Consider the following 21,190-nt stretch of genomic DNA (forward strand, 5'->3'; position numbering starts at 1 on the left):
AGAACAAAAGGTCAAAGTAAAGTGAACCAATCATAAAAAATGATCTGCATATTTTTAAGAAGTTTTATTTGAACATTTACCAGTTGTTTTCTGTATTAAGGTCTAAGAAAAGCTCTTTTTCCCTATTAAGATTGTTAAAAAGGACGGAGATCCTAAGATTCGACCTCTGTAGTGATGTTATGTAGTAAATTTCAAGAGCTGTAAGTGTAGTTGCAGACGAATAACTTCTTTGTGAAAAATTTGAGAGATTTGTAAATGGAAGCGAAAAGCTGTTTCTTTCAAGCTGAATGATCAAACACATTTTTGGAGAAAAAGGGTGGTTGAACAGGTGTTCAGTATTATGAAGCTGTGATGTAAAGAATGCATCCAAATCTGGCAAAAATCCATGTATTAAATTCTTTGTTCTTAAGAAGCAAAACTCTCTGCTGCAGAAAGTAAACTCAAATTTGTGCTTTATGAAGACACTGAAAAATATGAAAATTTATATAAAGATGTAATTGTCTCATATCATACAATTATTTTCATGCCTTTTGCTAACATTTGTAAGAATCATTTTTTTCTTAAACTATCACTGCATTTTTAATATTATTTGTTTTGTGAATATCACAAGATAGTGACTAATTTCCTTAATTCTGTCTCCTTTCATTAATAACTTTTTAAAACTTTTTATTAAGAAAAAAAGACATTCAGCTATATTTGCATTTTCATAAGAAGTGATTAGCGTAATTCATATTAATGTATGATCAACATTTCCTTATGAATTAGATAGGAAACAGGTATTCTTATTTTAGAATAAATATTCTGAATGTATAATAAGCCAGTTGTATTAGGAAGATAACTCAATATGTCTTCGAAATCAGTAATATATCTCCATGATCTCATTTGGCCTTGTAACCTTCCTAAACTTAATTTTGTTACTTGTTTAGACAATTTCTGGTTTTGATCTTGAAGGAAAAAGAAAAAAAGAAACTCTAGTAGTTTTAAAACCAATGATCTAAAGTTCTGCTCCAAACTGAGAAGCCAATCAGAAATTTGAGAATGATTCCCCAAAAGAGAAGAAAAGTTAATTTCTGTGAGGTTGGAATACATGCTTGGACAATTTAGCCAGGAATGTTGAGGACTGAGTATGGATGAGGCCAACTTCCTGACCACAGGTGTGACAGAGCACAGCTGATCAAACAGAACAGGAATTTGACATCACCCCCTGTTTAACTTCAGCTGCCCAACGGGCCATGCCCATTCAGGAAGCCAACGAGAACTTTGAGAAGAAGGCTTGTGGAGGGGTTTAGTTTCATACCAGGAATACTGCTGTAAACACAAGCTCCGATTTAGCCATGTTTTGGGCCGTCAAATGTATTGCTGTCCGACATGGTGCCAAAGAATCAACTTTTTTTTTTTTTCCTAAATCCAAAACATCTTTAAAATGTAATCCGTGTTTGTGTTCTGCCTGCCTGTTTGAGGTCAGCTGTCATTTTCAGTCACCATATAGTTCTATGTACGCACCCCATCTGGCCCCCAGATCTTAAATCCTAGAAGATCAGAGTAACAAACTATAATACAAGGTTTTTTTGTATACTGAATTTTCAAGTGGGGGCTTGAGGGGTCCAAACAAAAGTCAGGACCTTAAAAAGCCTGTCCTCAGAGCACAGCTGGAAGAATCACTGGCGATAGCTAAAATTTATCACTTTCCTTCCTCCTTACCATCTCCCCACTACTGCCCTCCCATTCCCTACTCCACAAAGAGCTACAATGGAGGCTGCTAGTCTACCAAGGGATTAAATTGACAGAAGGGTAACACAGTGTGCAAGATGGTAACTTAACAATGAAAAGCATCACCTATTCTAAACACGAATGCACAAAATTATGTAGCAGCCACTAGCTACTCATGAAACCACTTACCCACTTCACTTTGAAAACATGGTTGGTTATTACTTATTAAATTCATAACTTCATCTTTTAAAGGAATCATATCATTATATTCACCTCAGCCAAGAATGCCCAGCATCAAACAATGCTCTCTGTCATGATCAGAAACTGTGCAGTCTCAAAATGCATTGTCTCAGACACTGACTGGGACCCCAAATGGCCCCTTCTTCCAGTTCACTTGCACTGTGACCCCATCTGGCTCCCTGCCCGTTGATCTCACTGTGTTTTCTATCCACCAGCCTTTTGTTATCTTTTGTTCCCTTATTGCACACATTAGTTCCATCATCTATCGTTATGCCTACTCCGTATTTTTTGATATGCATTTTTTTGTTTGTGTAAATGCAAGGGGTTCAAGTGCAGTTTTGTCCCATGGATATATTGCAGAACCCGCACTGCATTTTAAATACCTTCAAGTCCATCTACTCTCTTTCTTTCCATGGAATCTGCCTGATGAATTCTCAACCCTGGAAGGAGCATTCATCCATTTTGTTCATGACTATAGTCTGGCAGGTGAATGTTGCAGAAGAAAATCATGTAATTGGGCCAGTTACCATCATTATCAACATGTGACCACCAATTTCAAATTGGCCAACATAACTGAGACCACAGGACTGCTTAACCATGAGTGTGTGAGAATGCGTAATTGCAAAGCTGCAATCATCTTTGAGTACTCAGGACTGGGAGACTTGAACAGTGTGGGAGTGTCGCTGAGAGACTGTGAGATCAGAATGTGGGACAGCGGAACTGAGAGCAAACCAAAATGTGGGACGGCAGAGATTTTGAGGTTGTGGAGCTTCAACACCACCAGTAAAGAACCTGTGAGATCATAAGACTAAGAGACAGTGGGATTGGAAGATACTTCTCCATTTTCCAGCCTGGCCCCCGGCTTTCTCACTGAGCAAAACTCCTGTGTGAGAGAATCACTCATGATGATTATCTCTGTGCTTGGGAATTATTCTGATTCAAATTTGATAGGCTGTGTCCCTCCAGGTTTGGCTGTTTTCTCTTCTCTCAGGCAGACTGTCCTTCTCCAGCACGCTTGCTTCTCTACCCAGCAAGCCCTAGCTTTAGCAACTGCCCCAAGTGCGAAATATTCCTTATCCCTTGCTCAGTTTCTGGTCGAAGGTTTGGGTCTAATTTGACCTCTCTAGGCACACAGCTTCATATGAGAAATGGCCACAGGCAACCTTTAGTACTAATGTTTTTCTGTCTCCTTTCGTGAATGTGGAAGCCCCTTTGTATACCTGTTTTCAGGAAGTGAGCTAGATTTGGCTCCCCTGCCTGAAACACTTCTGTTTTATTGTCCTGTAAAATCTAAACTAAATGCTGCTTTGTCTGTTTCTGGACCTAAACTCAACATGCTTAGAACTTCAGCTACACTGTGCTTTGGATGTTTCGCCAACTCATACTTCTTAGTATTTTTGTTTTTATTTTGCAGACAGGATTTTGTTCTGTTGCCCAAGTTGGAGTGCAACTGTATGGTTACAGCTCACTGCAGCCTCAAACTCCCGGGCTCAAGTGATCCTCCCACCTCCGCCTCCCAAGTGAATGGGACTATAGGTGCCCCCCATGCCCAGTTAATTTTTAATTTTTTTTAGAAGCAGAAGTCTTGCTATGTTGCCCAGGCTGGTCTCAATTATAGTAATTCATTTGTAAAAGATACAGGGATTTCAGCTGACTTTAAAGCTTAATGTGAACAAATAGAGTAACATGACCACTGAAATAGTTCATGGAGTTTGCCTCACCAGCAGAAGTACCATGTCAAGATCACAGAAGATAAGAATTCCACTGCACTCTGCTCTAGTCTGACCAAATCTGGAATTCCGTATTAAACTCTGGGTTTATTTTTGGAGGAACTTTGATAAATGAGAGAGTAGGCCTATGCAAACTATTTAATATGAAAATTGGTTAAATGTACACAGCAGAAAGGATGAGGGAGACCAGACAGCTGGCTTGCAATATTAGGAAAGCATTGATAAAGATGAAGATTAGTTACAGTTAATATCATGTTATAGTTTACATTTGTTATAAGTTAGCAGACTCTTATCTACCAAGTTCGGAAGCTAACCACATATCTACAGAAAAATATTATGTAACAGATCCAACAAGTAAAATTTTGGAAAACAATCTCTTCGTAAATTGAAGACTCCTTGTTTCTGGAATATAATACATCATATAGTTAGATTTTTTTTTCTTGTAATTATGATTTCAAGGGTTGTTCTTAGCCTGATCCATACAACGCACTGTTTAGAAGCATCTGTCTAAACAGGAAATTACGTTACTCTTCTTAATCTACAGGTTACTGAGAATAAGCAGGAAAAACATTTAAATATGTATATTTAAAACTCTTTAATATATACATAAATTCCTATGTAAAAGACATATGCATAGATATACACACATGGCTTTATAAATAATTGCTATTTTATGATAATATATGACTTACGTTTGTTTAGCACCTTATACTTGTTATAAAGTTCTTTGAAATATGTCATTGGTTAAGAATGTAATGTAATTAACTCTGTAAGCCTCTGGTTACACAATGGTACCTCATAATTTAGACCTCCTCATTAATGGAATATTGCATCTAAAGCAGAATCAACACAGGGCATGGTAAAATAGAAAAATCACAGTTATCTGTGAAATCTAAGAAAATTATTTTGAATCAGCCTAGGGAAGCAGAAACGAATCAGAACCATTCTATTTATTTTTGTTGTTGTTTTTCTTGTGATTCAATTGAATAAAGCTACTCTCAACATGTAATGCATTTTTTGCTATGTATCTAGACTGTAACGGCTGTATCATTTCATTTACCCAAGCTAATTTTCATTTCCTTTGGTTCACAAGGGCAAGGGTCATAATTGATATTCTAATTTTGATTTTTGAAGTACTGCATTTGATAGGGTAAGGTAAGTCTAAATCAGCAATAACTTTTTTAAAGTTGTTGAACTTGTTAACTACTGGGAATAGAACAAGGATCTTATTGTGATAGAGAAACACAAACAAGCTCTGTGTGTTTGAGGATATGTAGGCTGTACTGAGAATTTTTAAAGGATTTAGTTTATTAAACATACTTTCGAGGACAAGATTTGCCTGTCCAGTTTTCACTTTTCTGACATGCTATTCTAATGTGAGAGTAGGATTTTAAAAAATTTTTATAAGTGATGTGCCATTTTAAAATCTTTAAAAAATACTGTATTATGCATCCTGTGCTCTATATGGCCCAGAGCGGTGTTTTTATAGCTCTTCTGGTTAAAAATTTTTGTCTTGAGTCATGTTACGCTTTCCTTGTATGTGTTTTAAAGTTGCATTATGTATATCTCACCTCATCAGAAAGCTGCCAGTGCTTTTCACTGGAGGCAAGAGAAGGAATTTCATACCCATTAATTTAATTGCTCTACGTCAAAACACCCAGTTTTCTGTTTTATTCGTTAATCTATAAATAATGTCAATATTTTCCATTAGCTGAATTTTAACCAAATGTATTTTGCTGTTTTCTATTTTTCATCTTATTTGTGTATTCTACTTGATTTTGTTTACTTTGAACTTGACACCTTTTCCTACTTATTTAACCATCCAACCTTACTTTAGTAGCATTATGAAGGCATTTCATATTCTCTTTCTCAATGACTGTTTTTGTCTTAGGGAATGATACTGGTAAAATAACTTCATCTTTTAAAAAAATTATTACTCTCCTAAGTAGTGAAGGTTCTTTTGATTCTCTATGAACTAGGTTTAATCTAATAAATAGTTGTGGGTGCTTCCAAGTCTTAAGTGCACGGTGTAGAGTGAAAAAATTGCTAAACAAGATTTTCAAAAATCTAAAGTCAGTTTTTTGTTTTGTCACAATTCATGAATCTCAAGCCTTTGTGTCTATAGAACAAAAATACCACGCCTCTTTAAGGCAACGTTGTGAAGATCATATGAGATAATGCGTGTGGAAGTCCTTTATAAATTGCAAAAAATTAGCCTGTTGTTTTTTACTATCATTGTTATTATTAAGGGTTTTGCCATTACAGATGAACATTTGAATTGTGCATAACCAGTATTGTACCAGTGGTGAAACTGGCAAAGACTAGGTTTCTAAGACATGTGAGAAGGTGGAAAATGTGGTGAATTTGCCCAGTCGTTCAGCATTAGTGAAAGACAGTTTTGGCAGGATAATTACTTTTTCCATCCTCAAATATACTGCCTCCCTTTCCATAGAAACTATGTGAGGCAAGACGTCATATGTTTAAAATCTTTAAATCTAAAAAGGAAAGAAAAGAAAAGAAAGAAATCTCACCTTCAAAACAAATAAACTTTGGAGGGACCTGCAGGCTTTTGAGCCTAACATTTTCCTGTCCCACAGATTAGGAACCTTTAGGAACCTTACGGGACCCTGGTGAGATGTCCCCATGATCTCATTGGGACTTTGGCTCCTGGTATCTCATACCATGCACCTTAGGAAGTTCTTGGATCGGAGGCAGATGTGATCACTTTTGTTATTTTTCCCAGTACAGCCCCAGTGCTGTGGCTCACTGTCCCTACTGATGAAGCAACCGGAGAATTGGGAAGTCTTTAGACACTGTGAGGCCAACTCCAGAGGAGCAAACTGATTTGGAATTTGGCCTGTTGAGCTGATCTCATCAATTTATATTCCATCAGATATAGCTAATACTCTGTTCCTTTTAAGTGTTTATATGTACGGCTAAGTATCTTAAAGTTAAAACCCCCTTGTTTATTTTTCACAATTCAACAAATATTTATTGAATGTTCACTGAGTGACAGACAGGAGCCTATATCCCCAGGGAGAATCAAAGAACAAGAAGACTGGGTATCTTTGTCCTAGAAGAGCTCACGAATTAATGGGGGAATTGTCTGTAAGAAAATTATTGCAGCATAAACAACAAAAGGCTACAGATGCTTTTAGCTGTGAATGACCACATCAGATTTTAGGTTAGTCAATTCTGCAGCTCAGCAGTGTCATCAGGGACCACTTCGTATAGAGGAGATAAGTTGTAACATGGTAAGTGTACTGGAAAGTACGCTTGGACAAACCAAAGTGTAGCTGACCCCGGCTATTTTCCTTTCTATTTTGCCATTCCTTAGTGTGACCTGTGATGATTCCTGCCTCCAAGTAGGAGAACTCCCAGAGGATTCCTAAGAGACATCATCTCAGACCTCATTGACCATAATTGGGCCCTAAGCAAATAATTGGCTGCTATTAAAAGTTGAGTTCGAGTTTGCAGGATTAAGTAGGAGTTTGTAGGAGTTTGAAAGTCCTTCCCAGTAAAGAAAATAACAGATTCAAAGATGTACAGGAACATGGCACTTTAGGATACAGTATCCCAGGAGGCTGAAGTGTAGATTATGGCAAAGAGAAGACTGGGAAAGAAGAAAGTGAGGTTGGGCCAGATTGGGAAAATGCCTGAATGTCACGCTAATGGTTATTCTGAAGGGAAATGAAGCCAATATAGGATTTTAAGACATTGACAGCCTTTTTGTCAATGTGCTTCTAGTCTTTTTGGAGATCTGACATTTGTTCTCAAGTGAAGGACCTGTGTTAACGTCATTCCTGAAAACCTTCCATGTTTACAAAAGTTTTATACTTTGAGCTATACTATTTTTTTTTACTTTGAAAGTCATTTTGATTCAATATTAGAGTGTTGATTTGCATTTTCTGTCCTTGAGTAGCTTAGAGGTGTCACTCCCTTTTTCTCATCATAAAACATCACTATTGGAAAGTCTAATGATAATGTCTTATTCCTTCCCTTAGGAATAAGACATTAGAAGTGCCTTGGTTGGCCAGGCACGGTGGCTCATACCTGTAATCCCAGCACTTTGGGAAGCTGAGGCAGGTGTGTCGCCTGAGGTCAAGAGTTCAGGACCAACCTGGCCAACATGGTAAAACTCCATCTCTACTAAAAATATAAAAATTAGCTGGGCATAGTGGCAGGTGCCTGTAATCCCAGCTACTCAGGAGGCTGAGGCAGGAGAATTGCTTGAATCTGGGGGGTGGAGGTTGCAGTGAGCGGAGATCACACCACTTCAGTCCAGTCTGGGCGAAAGAGTAAAACTCTGTCTCAAAAAACAACAATTACAACAACAACAACAAAAAAACAAGTTGTTTGTTTTTGTTTTGCTCTACTATCTGCACTGTTTTCATAGGGAGAGTAAGATTCAAACACTTTACCGCTATCATCTGTCCAGAATTTCTCCCATTTTTCTTGAAAAATAAATAAATAAGTTCTGTGATTTTGTTATTGACAAATGTATGAGACTATTTTCACCTATAAGATCACTGAGATTGTTCAGATATTTTCTTCTCCAAATCTCATGTTGAAATTTGATCCCCAATGTTAGAGTGGGGCCTAATGGGAGGAATTTGGGTCATGGGGACTGATTCCTTATGAATACCTTGGTGCCATCTTCGTAACAAGTGAGTTCTTGCTCTGTTAGTTCTCCCCACCCACCCAGAACTGATTGTTTAAAGTCTTTTTAAAAGTCTGCCCCCTCCCTCCCCAATCTTGCTTCCTTCCTTTCACCATATGTTACCTACTCCCTTTAACCTTCTACCATGAGTGGAAGCTTCCTGAGACGCTTACCAGAAGCAGATGTTGGCACCATGTTTCTTATACGACCTGCAGAACCATGAGCCAAATAAACATCTCTTCTTATTACCCAGCCTCCGGTAGTATTCCTTTACAGCATCACAAATGGACCAAGATGATCCTTGGAAAAGTTGAGCTTTGGGGCTATGCTTTCGAAGTCTCCTGAAATTCTAAGAGCCACTGTTTTTGCTTTTGAATTTACACGTGCATGGCCTCATTTGAGCCAAGTATATGGTTAAGATTTACAAATCACAACATTGTGAAGGGGCTCTGGGGTCAGACAGTCTGGAATCAAATCCTGCTTCTACCACTCTGTCATTTTACCTTATACATATTAATTTATTCCTCTGCATTTTCTTTATCTATGACATGCAAATACTACTGCTCCAACTACCACCACTAACTGCCCCAAAGGGTAATTAGGATTAAATAATGTTGGATATTTTAAGGTTAATACATTCGTGTTTATAATATTTTGATTTGAGAGCATGCTAATGCATAGAAGTGTAGTAAGGTAACATTGTAGGAGACAATTGAAAGTACAATCATTTCTTTAACATTACATAAAAATTTTTACAAAGAATGTCAAATAGTTTCCAAATAAGCTTATGAATACATCAGAATTTAAAAGTATCTCCTAACTATCAGAAATTGTATTTAGATTTAGTATTAAGAACCAGGTCACCAATATTGCTGCTGTCACTATTCACAGCAATCAGGTAAGGCAATGCGTTTTGGAGAGAAGTTGGCTTTGTCCTCACACTTGGGCAGAACCTGACTTATGTCCTGCTTTCATTACTTATTAAGAGTTTAGATCGGTTTGTTGTACCCACAGTGAAAGCTTCCTTTTAAGTCTGCGAGTTTGCAAACGATCAAATTTAATGAATGTTAATTGAGCATCTACTAACTGCTAGAAACTGGCACAGGCACAAGGCATACAACAATGAACAAAAAGAGTCCTCGCCCTCCTGGAACTTACAGTTCAAGGTCAAAGGCAAACAAAGGACCCACAACTACCTGGAGTGATAGGTGCTGTAATACAGAAGAACCAGGCATTACGGAAGATGCTGCTTCACTCGGACGTGAGGTTCAGGAAAGGTTTCCTGAAGAAAGTTATACCTTAGTTGGTAGCTAAAGATGTGTAGGAATTCCCAAGCTAAGAGGAAGAGAGACAGAAAAGGTTTGTGTAGAGTTGTGGAGACACGCACATTTGAGGACACGAAACCTGAAGGACTAATTCATAAAGTAGTGTTCCCAATACTGGCTGGAGAGTTTTTAAAAATACAAATATTTTAAGGAACCCCACGCCAAACTTAATGAGTCACATTCTCAGGGAATGAGTCCCAGGATTCTTATTATTAGCTCATACGGGGAGCCACTGGCTCAGGGTGTGTTGGGGGAGGTTGGAGAAGAGGTGTCAAGGGCAGGGAAGTTGAGGCTGCAGAGATAAACCAGGGGTGGACCTTGAAGGGTTTGCAAACAACATTATGGAGTTTGAATTTTATCCTAAGGGCTGGGGGAGCTGTGGAAGAATTTGTTGAGTATGGAGATAAGTTCATCAGATTTGCGGTTTCTAAAGATCACTCAGTTGAGTAAGACATGGTGCCTACCTTCATGGGGGATACAATCTAATTTATAAGGTTCAACCTCTTTAAGCCTCAGTTTTAAAAATCTAAAATGGAAGTAATACCTACTTTGCATGGTTCCTGTGAGGTTTAACTGAGATAACTTATATGAAATACATAGTACCATGCCTGATACACTGTTGGAACTCAAAAGATGTGAATTACTATTATTTGAAAAAGTGATAGAGCCAAATAATTGGTGGATATTACACACTGACTCCTATACAACCTCAGAGAAGGAGGAGATCTGTTTCCAGAATCTTCTAAGAAATCCTTTTTCTTGGCCCACACCTGGGACACCAGAAAGAGCCCACTCTTATCTCACTCCCCACTCTCTAATTTGCATGGCTTTAGTTACAGTCTTCATCCTGATGACTTCCAAATCTCCACTTCCAGGCTGTTTTGTTTGTTTGTTTGTTTGTTTGTTTGTTTGTTTTCTTTTGTAAGCTCCAAAAATCCATACATTCATCTGCAACCTAGATAGTTTCACTTGAATGTCTGTGGATACTTCGTTCAAATTAGGTCTTCTAATACCATATACCACCCCAAGAAAACCAAACTAAGCCAAACCGAACCAGCTTTTCCAACATTAGCTCTACTAAGTTAAGCCAGGGACATGGGAATCATCTCGAATCACTCATTCCTATCTTCTCCAATCAGGCTTCCCAAATCCACACTCTTCTTTCCAGGGATACACCACCACCACCACCACCCTCATACAAACTATCACCACTTCTTCCCACGAGGACTAGTGAAATAGCCTCTGTGTTTCCTATACCATTCTTTGCGCCCGCCCCAACCCTGCACCCTGTAATTCTGAGAAACCTCCTAAGATACAAAATTGATAATACTTCTTCCCCCACAACACTTCAGCCTCTTAAGGGGCTTTCTAATGCCCTTAAAAATGAACTCCAAACTCTACCAAGATGCTTCCTGAAGGATCTTAAAGGTAAGACCCTTCAAGCTCTTACCTCCTAAGTCTCCCTTTCTCGCATGCTGCCTTTCTTATTTGATGCTCCAGTCATTCTGAACTAGGAAAAAAAGTCACTTTCTCTCTCACTCCCAGATCTATGCAACATGATGATTTGTCCAACCAGGATCCCTTTCACACTAGATAACTCTTTGTCCCTTAGGCCTTGGGGAATCAGCCCTTGAACCTTTGTATTAGTTGAGGTTCCCTCATTTATGGGTTTGTAGTCTCTTCATCTCCTCTCCCTTCTGGTGCTATTTGTTATACTTGTAACTTCTTAATGCCCCATCTTCCCCACCAGTTGTAAGCAACATGGTGGCAAAAGAATATATAGAGTCGATCCACATTATTCACAGATTCTCCTTGGGAATTTGCCTACTTGTTCAAGTTTACTTGTAACCCCCAATCGATACATTCATTCTTGGACATGCACAGAGAAGTGAAACATTTGAGTCTTCCAATGCACCTGTTCTCAGCTGAGGCTGATGAAGTGGATTCTCTGCCTTCTTGTTTCAGTTCTCATACTGTAAGCAAGGGTCCATTTTGTGGTCCATTTGGTGCCATAATTTTTGCATTTTTGTGCTTTTTGTTGGTTATTTCACTGTTCTCAATGGCCCCCAGGTGTGATGCTGAAGTTCTACCTGTGTTTTGTAAGCGCAAGAAGTTGTGGAGTGCCTGAAAGAGAAAATATCTGTGTTAAATAAGCTCCATTCATGAGTTATATCCTCTGGGTCATGAGTTCAATGTGAATGAATGAAACATATGTGACCTTATTTCAATAAGATGTCTTCAAACAGAAATACACATAAAACAAGGTTATGTATCCATCAGCTGATGAAAATTTGTAGCCAGAGGCTTGCAGGAACCGAATCCTATTTTTCTCCTAAGAGAAGCAGTTTAGTATTGGCTAATTCAGTGTTTGCAGTTACTTTATAGAACAAAACTACTGCAAATAGTAAGAAATAACTGTACTTTAATAACTTTGCTATCCTCAGTAGCTAACACAGTGATTCTCATGTAATCATTAATCAATAAATATTTGTTGAAACTGAATTTTTGTATGTTATATATTTATATAGACATATATATATATGTTCACACACATGCTTTATACATATATATGTAGAAATAATATGTAATATAGAAATAAATTAAGCTAAAGTTGTCTTTCATGCCAAAGATGTACCTCACAGCTGTATTGTTACATTCTGCCTCTTAAAAAATGCCTAAATGTGGGCTTAGTTTTGATAGCATCTTTATTTTTATTTTTGTCTAGGATGCTGGGGAAATGGTTCGTTCCTTTGTTGGTGGTTTGGAACTTATCGTCAATTTACTGAAATCAGATAACAAAGAAGTTTTGGCAAGTGTATGTGCTGCCATTACCAACATAGCAAAAGATCAAGAAAATTTAGCTGTTATTACAGATCATGGAGTTGTTCCTTTATTGTCCAAGCTGGCAAATACAGTAAGTAACATATCCTTTTGTTTTAAATGCCCATTGTCATAAGATGTCATGGTGTCATGATGAAAACAATGCATTTTTAGTCCAGAAACCTGGATTCAAGTTTAATACCCATTGCTTATGGGGTATGAGATTTGGTCAACTCATTTAGTTTCTCTGGGACTAATATATGTGAAAGTGTGTTTTAAACTATAAAATGTTAATATTGCAAGATCCTTATAAAATAGAAGCTGTTCTTTATTTGCTACTGGCAAGTGAAGTGGCAAATACAGATGCCATTATGTAAGTGTTAACTATCATCTTCACCACCACCATCGTGGTTATGATTCTTGCTGGTTTTTCATGCCAACGTTAGAAGTCGAATGTGCCTCCCCCAGCTTAGCAAGCTTCGATCGATGGCATTCTTGAGCTAGAAGACTTTGGCAATCATTGCGTTGTTTATCCAGAGCGGTGCCAGACAGTATAAGCAGCCTTGAGAGACAATGACTTCACCATGACCAGAGGTATTTGAGCATAGCTTGGAGTACCACTTGGCAGAAAAGTAGTAGAGCAGAAATTCAAACCCTGGAAGGATGCTTGGTCTAGCAGGCTTCAAGTTGCTAAGAGTGTCTGTCAGATTCACTTAAGGACACCAAGCTGTTGCCTGAGTCAAAAGAACAGTACTCTTAATAAACACAAAACCATCCGATGCAGTTATAGTATGCCTATGCAAGGCAACCACATATATGAAGAAGGATATAGTCTGCATCAAAAAACACAGAAAGGAAAATGGAAGACCCAAAATGTATCATTGGATTTGCTGCACTCTCTTCTCTTTCTTAGGAGTCAAGGGAACAAAGGTGTATTAATGATATATAGAGGTATTCCTAGGGTGGATAAATCAAGTCAATCTACTTATCCCAGTTAAGTGCAGTATCCCTTTAAGAATATTCAATATTTTTTAAATATTTGCATTCCAAAACAACTTGCTGATCTGTAATTTTGTGTTATCTAGTAGACTTACTCAAAAGAAAAGCTACGCTTGAGCAAATGACTGATGTCAGATGCCTGGTCACCTTTCAGTGCACTAGCTACATTCAGTTCATAACAAGAAAACTCAAGATTGAACGTTTGTCAATTGGTAACCCACCAAAAATCTAGTTCCTTCAGCTGGGTGCAGTGGCTCACGCCTGTAATCCCAGGACTTTGGGAGACCAAGGCGAGCAGATCACTTGAGGCCAAAAGTTTGAGACCAGCCTGGCCAACATGGTGAAACCTCGTCTCTACTAAAAATACAAAAATTAGCCAGGCATGGTGGTGGGCGCCTGTAATCCCAGCTACTTGAGAGGCTGAGGCATGAGAATCATTTGAACCCAGGAGGCAGAGGTTGCAGTGAGCTGAGATTGTACCACTGCACTCCAGCCTGGGCAACAGAGTGAGATTCCGTCTAAAAAAGACTAGTTCCTTCAAGACATCACCTCGGTAACCAACCAGCTGGCCCTTCTTCTCTAGACTCATTGGTGTCGTAATGGTTAATAAAGTACTTATAGACATGGTCTCGCAGGGTCATTGTGATGCATGATTCATTTTTCTTTGCACAGAATAACAATAAACTGAGGCATCATCTAGCAGAAGCTATTTCACGTTGCTGTATGTGGGGCAGGAACAGAGTGGCCTTTGGTGAGCACAAAGCAGTGGCTCCATTAGTGCGTTACCTGAAATCAAATGACACCAACGTGCATCGGGCGACAGCTCAGGCCTTGTACCAACTCTCAGAAGATGCTGATAACTGCATTACCATGCATGAGAATGGTGCAGTAAAGGTACAGTTGAATGACTTTGTGGTTTAGTCCAAGTTTGGTTGATGTAGCCTGGAAAGAAACTTAGGCATCACTAAGATTTCTCTAAAGGAGGTATTCAGACATACAGACGTGCCAGCCTGCTGTGTCACAGCTGCATTCAAGCCATGTGTTATTGTGAATTTTTTTAGCAAGGTCTTATTGTGTTCCCCAGGGATGGAGTGTAATGGTGCAGTCATAGTTCACTGCAGCCTTGAACTCCTGGGCTCAAGTGATCTTCTGCCTCACCCTCCCAAGTAGCCAGGACTACAGGTGCATGCCACCATACCTGGCTAATTCTTTTAATTTTGTATGGAGACAGGTCTCGCCATGCTGCCCTGGCTGGTCTTGAACTCCTTGCCTCAAGTGATCCTCCTGCTTCAGCCTCCCAAAGTGTTGGGACTACAGGAGTGAGCCGCCATGCCCATATGTTACAATGATTTATGCTGCAGAAAAGTTATATGGAGACAGAATTTTTCTAAATTAAAGGATAGAAATGTAGTTAGTAAAACAATCATTCCATAATTTGGTTTTGAAGAAAGAAAATGTACAGCACGTGAACAAGAAGTAGTATTCATAATTCTATTGGCTATAGTGTTTACTTAACACATAAATAATAAAGGATAGAGACAACCATAGGCACCAACTAAACACCAAAGGAACTGGCTGAAACAGTAACTAGATGGAGCTTGACAGGCTAAACCGTAACAACAATGGATAGATTCCAAGACATGTTTATTTGTTTGTTTGTTTGTTTAAATCTGAGCATCAGGAGACCATTAGGAAAGTTTCTGTAAAGAGATTCTAACTTATCTACACATTGCAAACTGCCTAGAATATTTTACTGGCAATATAAAAATACAGCACATGAACAGCTTACACGTATCAGTAAAAATTGATTAAAAATATTAGTTCTTTTCTATAGCCTGTTTCCTTGTACAATATACTTTTACTGTTTATTACCTTCATTTGGAGCCTATGACAACCTGATGTATTTACATCTTAAAATACATGCCAGAAATAGACTTGTTGTTTTAGCTAAGAGTTAAAAACCCCAGTTAGTCATATCTAGTCAAATCTAGATGTACCAGATATGAAACATCTTAGGAGGAATAGTACTCTTAAAATACCAATTGGTAATTTTTGAGGCAATTATTTTTAATTAATTCTTGAAATCTATTCCAGTGGAAGAATATGATGTTAATTTTTCTGAAATTAATCTCAATTTATGTTTGAATGTGTCAACTTTTCCATTGTAAATCTGTTTTTATGGCATGTAAATTAGGCCAGATTAGTTTCTTCAAGCAAAAATCTGGAGGAAAAAAAAAAGAATCTTTTAAACTAAGTAACAATTTTTAAAAGTAAATTATAAAAAATATATTGGAATAACTTCGAGTTGTTCGGGAATGACAAAAATGCCATCATCTCAAGATGACTGTGTTCCCATTTCAAAAAGGAAGGTATTTCTAATTTAAAATTATACATACTTTTATTGAACAGGGACTTGCACAACCTAAGTATACAGCCTTTAAAAAAAAAAAGAAACTGTAAAATTTAAGCAGCCAGGGAAAAGTTCTGACATATAGCATATGCATAAGACAACCGCCAGTTAGTTGAAGCTCAAAAGTTTTGAAATGTATTAAAGCGTACCTGTAATGGTTCAGTTGACATAAATGCCTGGTATATATGCAACTTGCAATTATTTCTTCTGATACAAACCAATAGATAATCCAAAATCATTTATGAATATTATTCGACCTTGTAAAGTGATGAAACTGTGTTCGCCCACCCACACAGTTAGGAAAGTTTCTGTAAAGAGAAACTTTAGAATTAGAAAAAGAAAAGCCGTAAGAAAGATTAAAGTGAAGGACAGAAAAGAAGACAGCAAAGATGGAAGACTGTCAATCATGTTCTAGAGCCTTTCTCGGGTTATTTTTGGGTTTCTTGGGGACCTTTCTATTTAGTCTGTTTGCATTTCAAACCACTTGTTATTTCTATTGGAGAATAACTGTAAGGAACAGGGTACTTTTTTTTGGTAAATTACTTGGCAGTAGCATAGAAGCAGGCCTTGCCATGGTGTGTTATCAGCAAAAATATGCAACCTTGGAAATTGTTTCTCTCAATCGTTTTTTCCTACTTTTCTGAGCCCCAGAACTCATGAGGTCATGAGGGAAGCATAAGAACCTCTGCTTCCTTTCTCTGGTTTTCTTTAAGGAGGAAAAAAAATATAAATGTGGCATATTGGGTGTTGGTAGAATCATAATTTGATAGTTGCTTGGACATGGGAATAAAGGAAAGCCTAGTAAAAAATTATTCCAGATTTCAGCCTAGATGAAGACGAAGATTTCATGAGCCAGATAATGCAAAAAAAATTGTTGGCACATCAGGGTGGTTCAATTACCTGCAGAGAATGTGTCACAACTAAATGTGTGACTTCTAACGTTTCTAACTTTGAATGCATGTAAACTTTATACAGTATTTTGGCAAAACCCTGGCTGTCTTTGTTCCTTACTGCTGCTGCCCGCTTCTAGTCAAATGCTTGTTGTGTTATTTTCCAGTCGTACAAACATTCCTCTGCAGCTGCCAGTGAGTGAATGTTGACAGGCTCTTTCACAACAACCAGAGTCACCCTGTCACCTATTCATAAGTGATTGATCCTAGGGTTAGCTGCTTTGTTAGACAATTTCCTCAACAGCAATGGACAATGCAATGCAGTGTATTTGTCTTCCAAAGGCTGAGGTTTATTCTGTCCTGACAGTGAAGGAGCAGGATCTGGAATATAATGAGTTCAGTTTCTAATGTGTTCGGTTTGAATAGTCAGTTTGAATTTTAAGTGTAGAGCAGTGCTGCCCAGCAGAAATGTCACATGAGCCACGTATGTAATACCAAATTTTCCAGCAGTCACATTTTAAGAAAAGATAAAAGAAAACAGGTGAAATTAATGTTAGTAATATATTTAACCCAATACACTTGACCCTTGAACAATGCAGGGGTTAGGGGTAATGACCCACTACACTGTCAAAATCCACATATAACTTTTGACTGCCCCAGAACTTAACTACTAATAGCCTACATCAACAGTTGATTAATATGTATTTCGTGTTTTATGTATTAGTACAGTAAAGTTAGAGGGAGAAAAATGTTAAGAGGAAATAAGGAAAATATATTTACTGTTTATTAAGTGGAAGTGGATCGTCACAAAGGTCATCCTTGTCATCTTCACTTTGAGTAGGCTTAAGAGGAGGAGAAAGAAGATGGGTTGGTCTTGCTGTCTCAGGAGTGGCAGACGCAGAAGAAAATCCACATATAAGTGGACTCTTGCAGTTTAAACTGTTGTTCAAGGGCAAACTGTGTATATCCAAAATATTGTTATTTCAACATATAATCAATATAAAAATTACTTAAAAGATACTTTATATTATTATTATTATTTATTTTTGAGACCGAGCTTTGGTCTTGTTGCCCAGGCTAGAGTGCAATGGCGTGGTCTTGGCTAACTTCAATCTCCGCCTCCTGGGTTTAAGTGATTCTCCTGCATCAGCCTCCTGAGCAGCTGGGATTACAGGCACCCACCATGACAACCAGCTAATTCTTATATTTTCAATAGAGATGGGGTTTCACCATGTTGGCCAGGCTGGTCTCGAACACCCAACCTCAGGTGATCCACCTGCCTTCGGCTTTGTACCCAACTCTTCAAAATCTGTTGTGTGTTTTCCAGTATATCTCAGTTTGTACCAGCCACATTTTAAGTGTTCACTAGTGGCTAGTGTTTTCCTTGCAGGACCGTACAATTCCAGAGGAGAGGGTGGAGAGATTTGGAAATTATCAGCAGGGGGTATTAAGCCATTAATGAGGGTGGATGACACTTTTGGCAGAAAGTTTGTAGAGGCCCAGGAAATATCTACATTTTCACTTTTGGGTCACGTAAACTAGGAAGAAGAGCTGTCAGACTAGACTGGAGAAGTTAAGAGGTTAACCAGGAGATCTAGAAGCCAAAAGAAGAGCAACTTTCAAAAGGGTTTGTGTTTAAGTGCCGCTAAGAGGTCAACAAGTGTTTGCTGATCCAATTATGTTGAAAAATCAGCCTGTGTTTTAGAAGAGGTAAGAATCTCTTCTAAATGTGTTAATCAATCCCCTACAATATAGGGCGATAGGAATATTTAATCCTATTCTCTTTATGATTTTGCACAGACATCCTTTTCAAACGTATCAGCCCAGGGATTTGTACCATTACAAAATCTTGTGAATATAAATGCAGATTTGTTGCAAACTATGTTGAAAATATGAGAAGTCTGAGAGATACCTAAGTTATTTGTTAGTTATAATGAAACTGTAATATAGGAGAGTAATGAGGAAGAATAAATCGCAGGAAAAAAATCATCAAGGCAAGCCCTTTCCTAGGCAAGAAAAAGTGATTAAGTAGAAAACTGATGAGCACCTATAAAAGGCATCAAGCTTCTTTCTTTCCCCATGGTGACATTGGATTTGTTTTTGTAAATGTCTATACCAGGCAAGTGAAAGCTACATAATGGCTTATAACTTTCTGAAAGGCAGGAAATTGAGGAGATTGCAGACAAATGAAACCAGAAGTATGTCCAGCATTGGCAGAGTGAGTGGAGAGCAGTTCAATTGGAACTGCTGAATTGGTACAGCCAACAGGCTAGCTGCCTCCTAGGCTCAGTACATGTACTGGCATTCCAGAGAGCCAGAAAGATGAACCCAGAGGCAAACACACCCATCGTTTTTGAAGCCTAGCACAGGAAAAAAAAATACTGCTAATGTTTGTGAGTCAAGTAAATGGATTTTAGAGACTAAGGTCACGTAGGAACACTCACTAAGTGCCTATATACTTAATGTTTTATCTAAATACATTTTCTGTTAATTAAAACTCTTAATATCACTGTAGTTTTGAGTACTTTTCTCCCATTCCAGACATTCCTTGGAGTGCTGAGGAGAGTTTACTAGATGATATGCTATTAAACAACTTAATAGAACTAATTGATATCGATTAATATTTGCTACATAGAGAGTAATAAACAGACTTGTTTCTGATTGGCTTTTTTATTTTTATTTGTATTTCTCCTGTAAAGTGAGAAAGAAGTTCATGATTACTTAAGGGGTCCAGTAAGTTAGAGTTTAATTCATCATGTTTAACTTTAATATTATATGTACACCAAATGAGTTTTTCTTATTTCAATTTTTTTTTAATTTTTAGAAATCTTGACAACTTTAAGGGATAATTGACATACACATGCACATACTGAAGTTGTACAGTTTGATAAGTTTTGACATATGCGTACACCCACATATACACATGAAACTATTAGCAAACCAAAATGATAATCCCCCAGAGTTTCCTGGTACCCTTTCATAATTCCTCTCTCCTAGCCACTCAGCCTAGGCCAATCACGATCTGCTTTCTGTCAATAGAGATAAGTTTGCATTTTCTAGAACCTAAGAACCATGGGTACCTCCCATAAGTGCCTGGTTTTATGTTTGACTTCCTTCACTCAGCTTACTTATTTTCATATTCATTCACATTCTTATGTGGATTAATCAACTCTTTTATTGCTGAGTGGTAGTCTGTTGTATGGATATATCATAATTTGGTTATCCTTTCTGTTTTTGTTTTGTTTTGTTTTGTTTTGTGACAGAGTCTCTCTCTGTGGCCCAGGCTGGAGTGCAGTGGCACAATCTGGGCTCACTGCAACCTCCACCTCCTCGGCTCAAGCAATTCTCGTGCCTCAGCTTCCCAAGTAGCTGGAGTTATAGACGTGCGCCACCATACCAGACTAATTTTTGTATTTTTAGTAGAGACAGGATTTTGCTGTGTTGGTCAGGCTGGTCTTGAACTTTTGGCCTCAAGTGATCTGCCCGCCTCATCCTCGCAAAGTGCTGAGACTAACTACAGGTGTAAGCCACTATATCGAACCTCCTTTCATTTGTTAATGAAAATCTGGGTTATTTCTAACTTGGGTTGTTACAGATAAAGCTGCTATGAACATTCATGTACAAGTCACTGGGTGGACATTTGCTTCCTCTTCTCTTAAGTAAATACCTAGGAGTATGGTATGTGTACCTTTAACTTTTTAAAAAATTGCCAAACTGTTTTCCAAAGTGTGCTATTTTTGCATTCCACCAGCTGTATAGGACAGCATCCTTGCCAACACTTGGTATGGTCAATGTTTTTGATTTTAGACATTCTAATAGGTATGTCATGGTGTCTTATAGTTTCTATTTCAATTTTCTTAATGATTAATGATGTGGACATCTTCTTATGTGTTTGTATATCAGCTGTATGACTTCTTGGGCAAAGTGTTCACCTGTTTTGACCACTTTTAATTGGTTTGTTTGTTTTTTTAATTGAGTTCTGTATACATTCTGGTTGCTTACCAGATATGTAATTTGCAAATATTTTCTCCCGGTCTGTAGCTAGTCTTTCATTCTCTTAACTGTGTCTTTTGAGAAGCAGAAGTTTTTAATGTTGAGGAAGTCCAATTTATTTTTTTTTTTATGAATTGTGTTTTTGGTTGCATATCTAAGAATTATTTATTGACACCTGGTGACAAGGATTTCATGCCTTCTTCTGGAGTTTTATAATTTTTGGTTTTACACTTTTGGTCTATGATCCATTTTAAGTAAACTTTCTATGATGCTAATTATGAATATAAGTTCATTTGGAAGGCATATTAGCATCATTTATTTAAAAAACTTTGCCCTTTTCTCACTGAATTTCTTTTGCAATGAAAAAAAAAAAAAACTGGGCCATGCTCAGTGGCTCATACTTGTAATCCCAG

General features: G+C 37.8%; 1 protein-coding gene across 1 annotated transcript in view; it reads left to right on the forward strand.

The window, feature by feature from the left end:
- The window catches only part of ODAD2 (outer dynein arm docking complex subunit 2), a 149,987-nt gene that overhangs the window by 88,785 nt on the left and 40,012 nt on the right, over positions 1-21,190 (forward strand). The window contains exons 18-19 of the mRNA XM_017535468.2: positions 12,391-12,579; positions 14,157-14,378. Of these exons, the coding sequence (XP_017390957.1) occupies positions 12,391-12,579; positions 14,157-14,378 (411 nt within the window). The remainder of the gene's footprint in view (positions 1-12,390; positions 12,580-14,156; positions 14,379-21,190) is intronic.

Source organism: Cebus imitator, unplaced genomic scaffold (assembly GCF_001604975.1).
Source record: "Cebus imitator isolate Cc_AM_T3 unplaced genomic scaffold, Cebus_imitator-1.0 Scaffold92, whole genome shotgun sequence".
Taxonomy (NCBI): Eukaryota; Metazoa; Chordata; class Mammalia; order Primates; family Cebidae; genus Cebus; species Cebus imitator.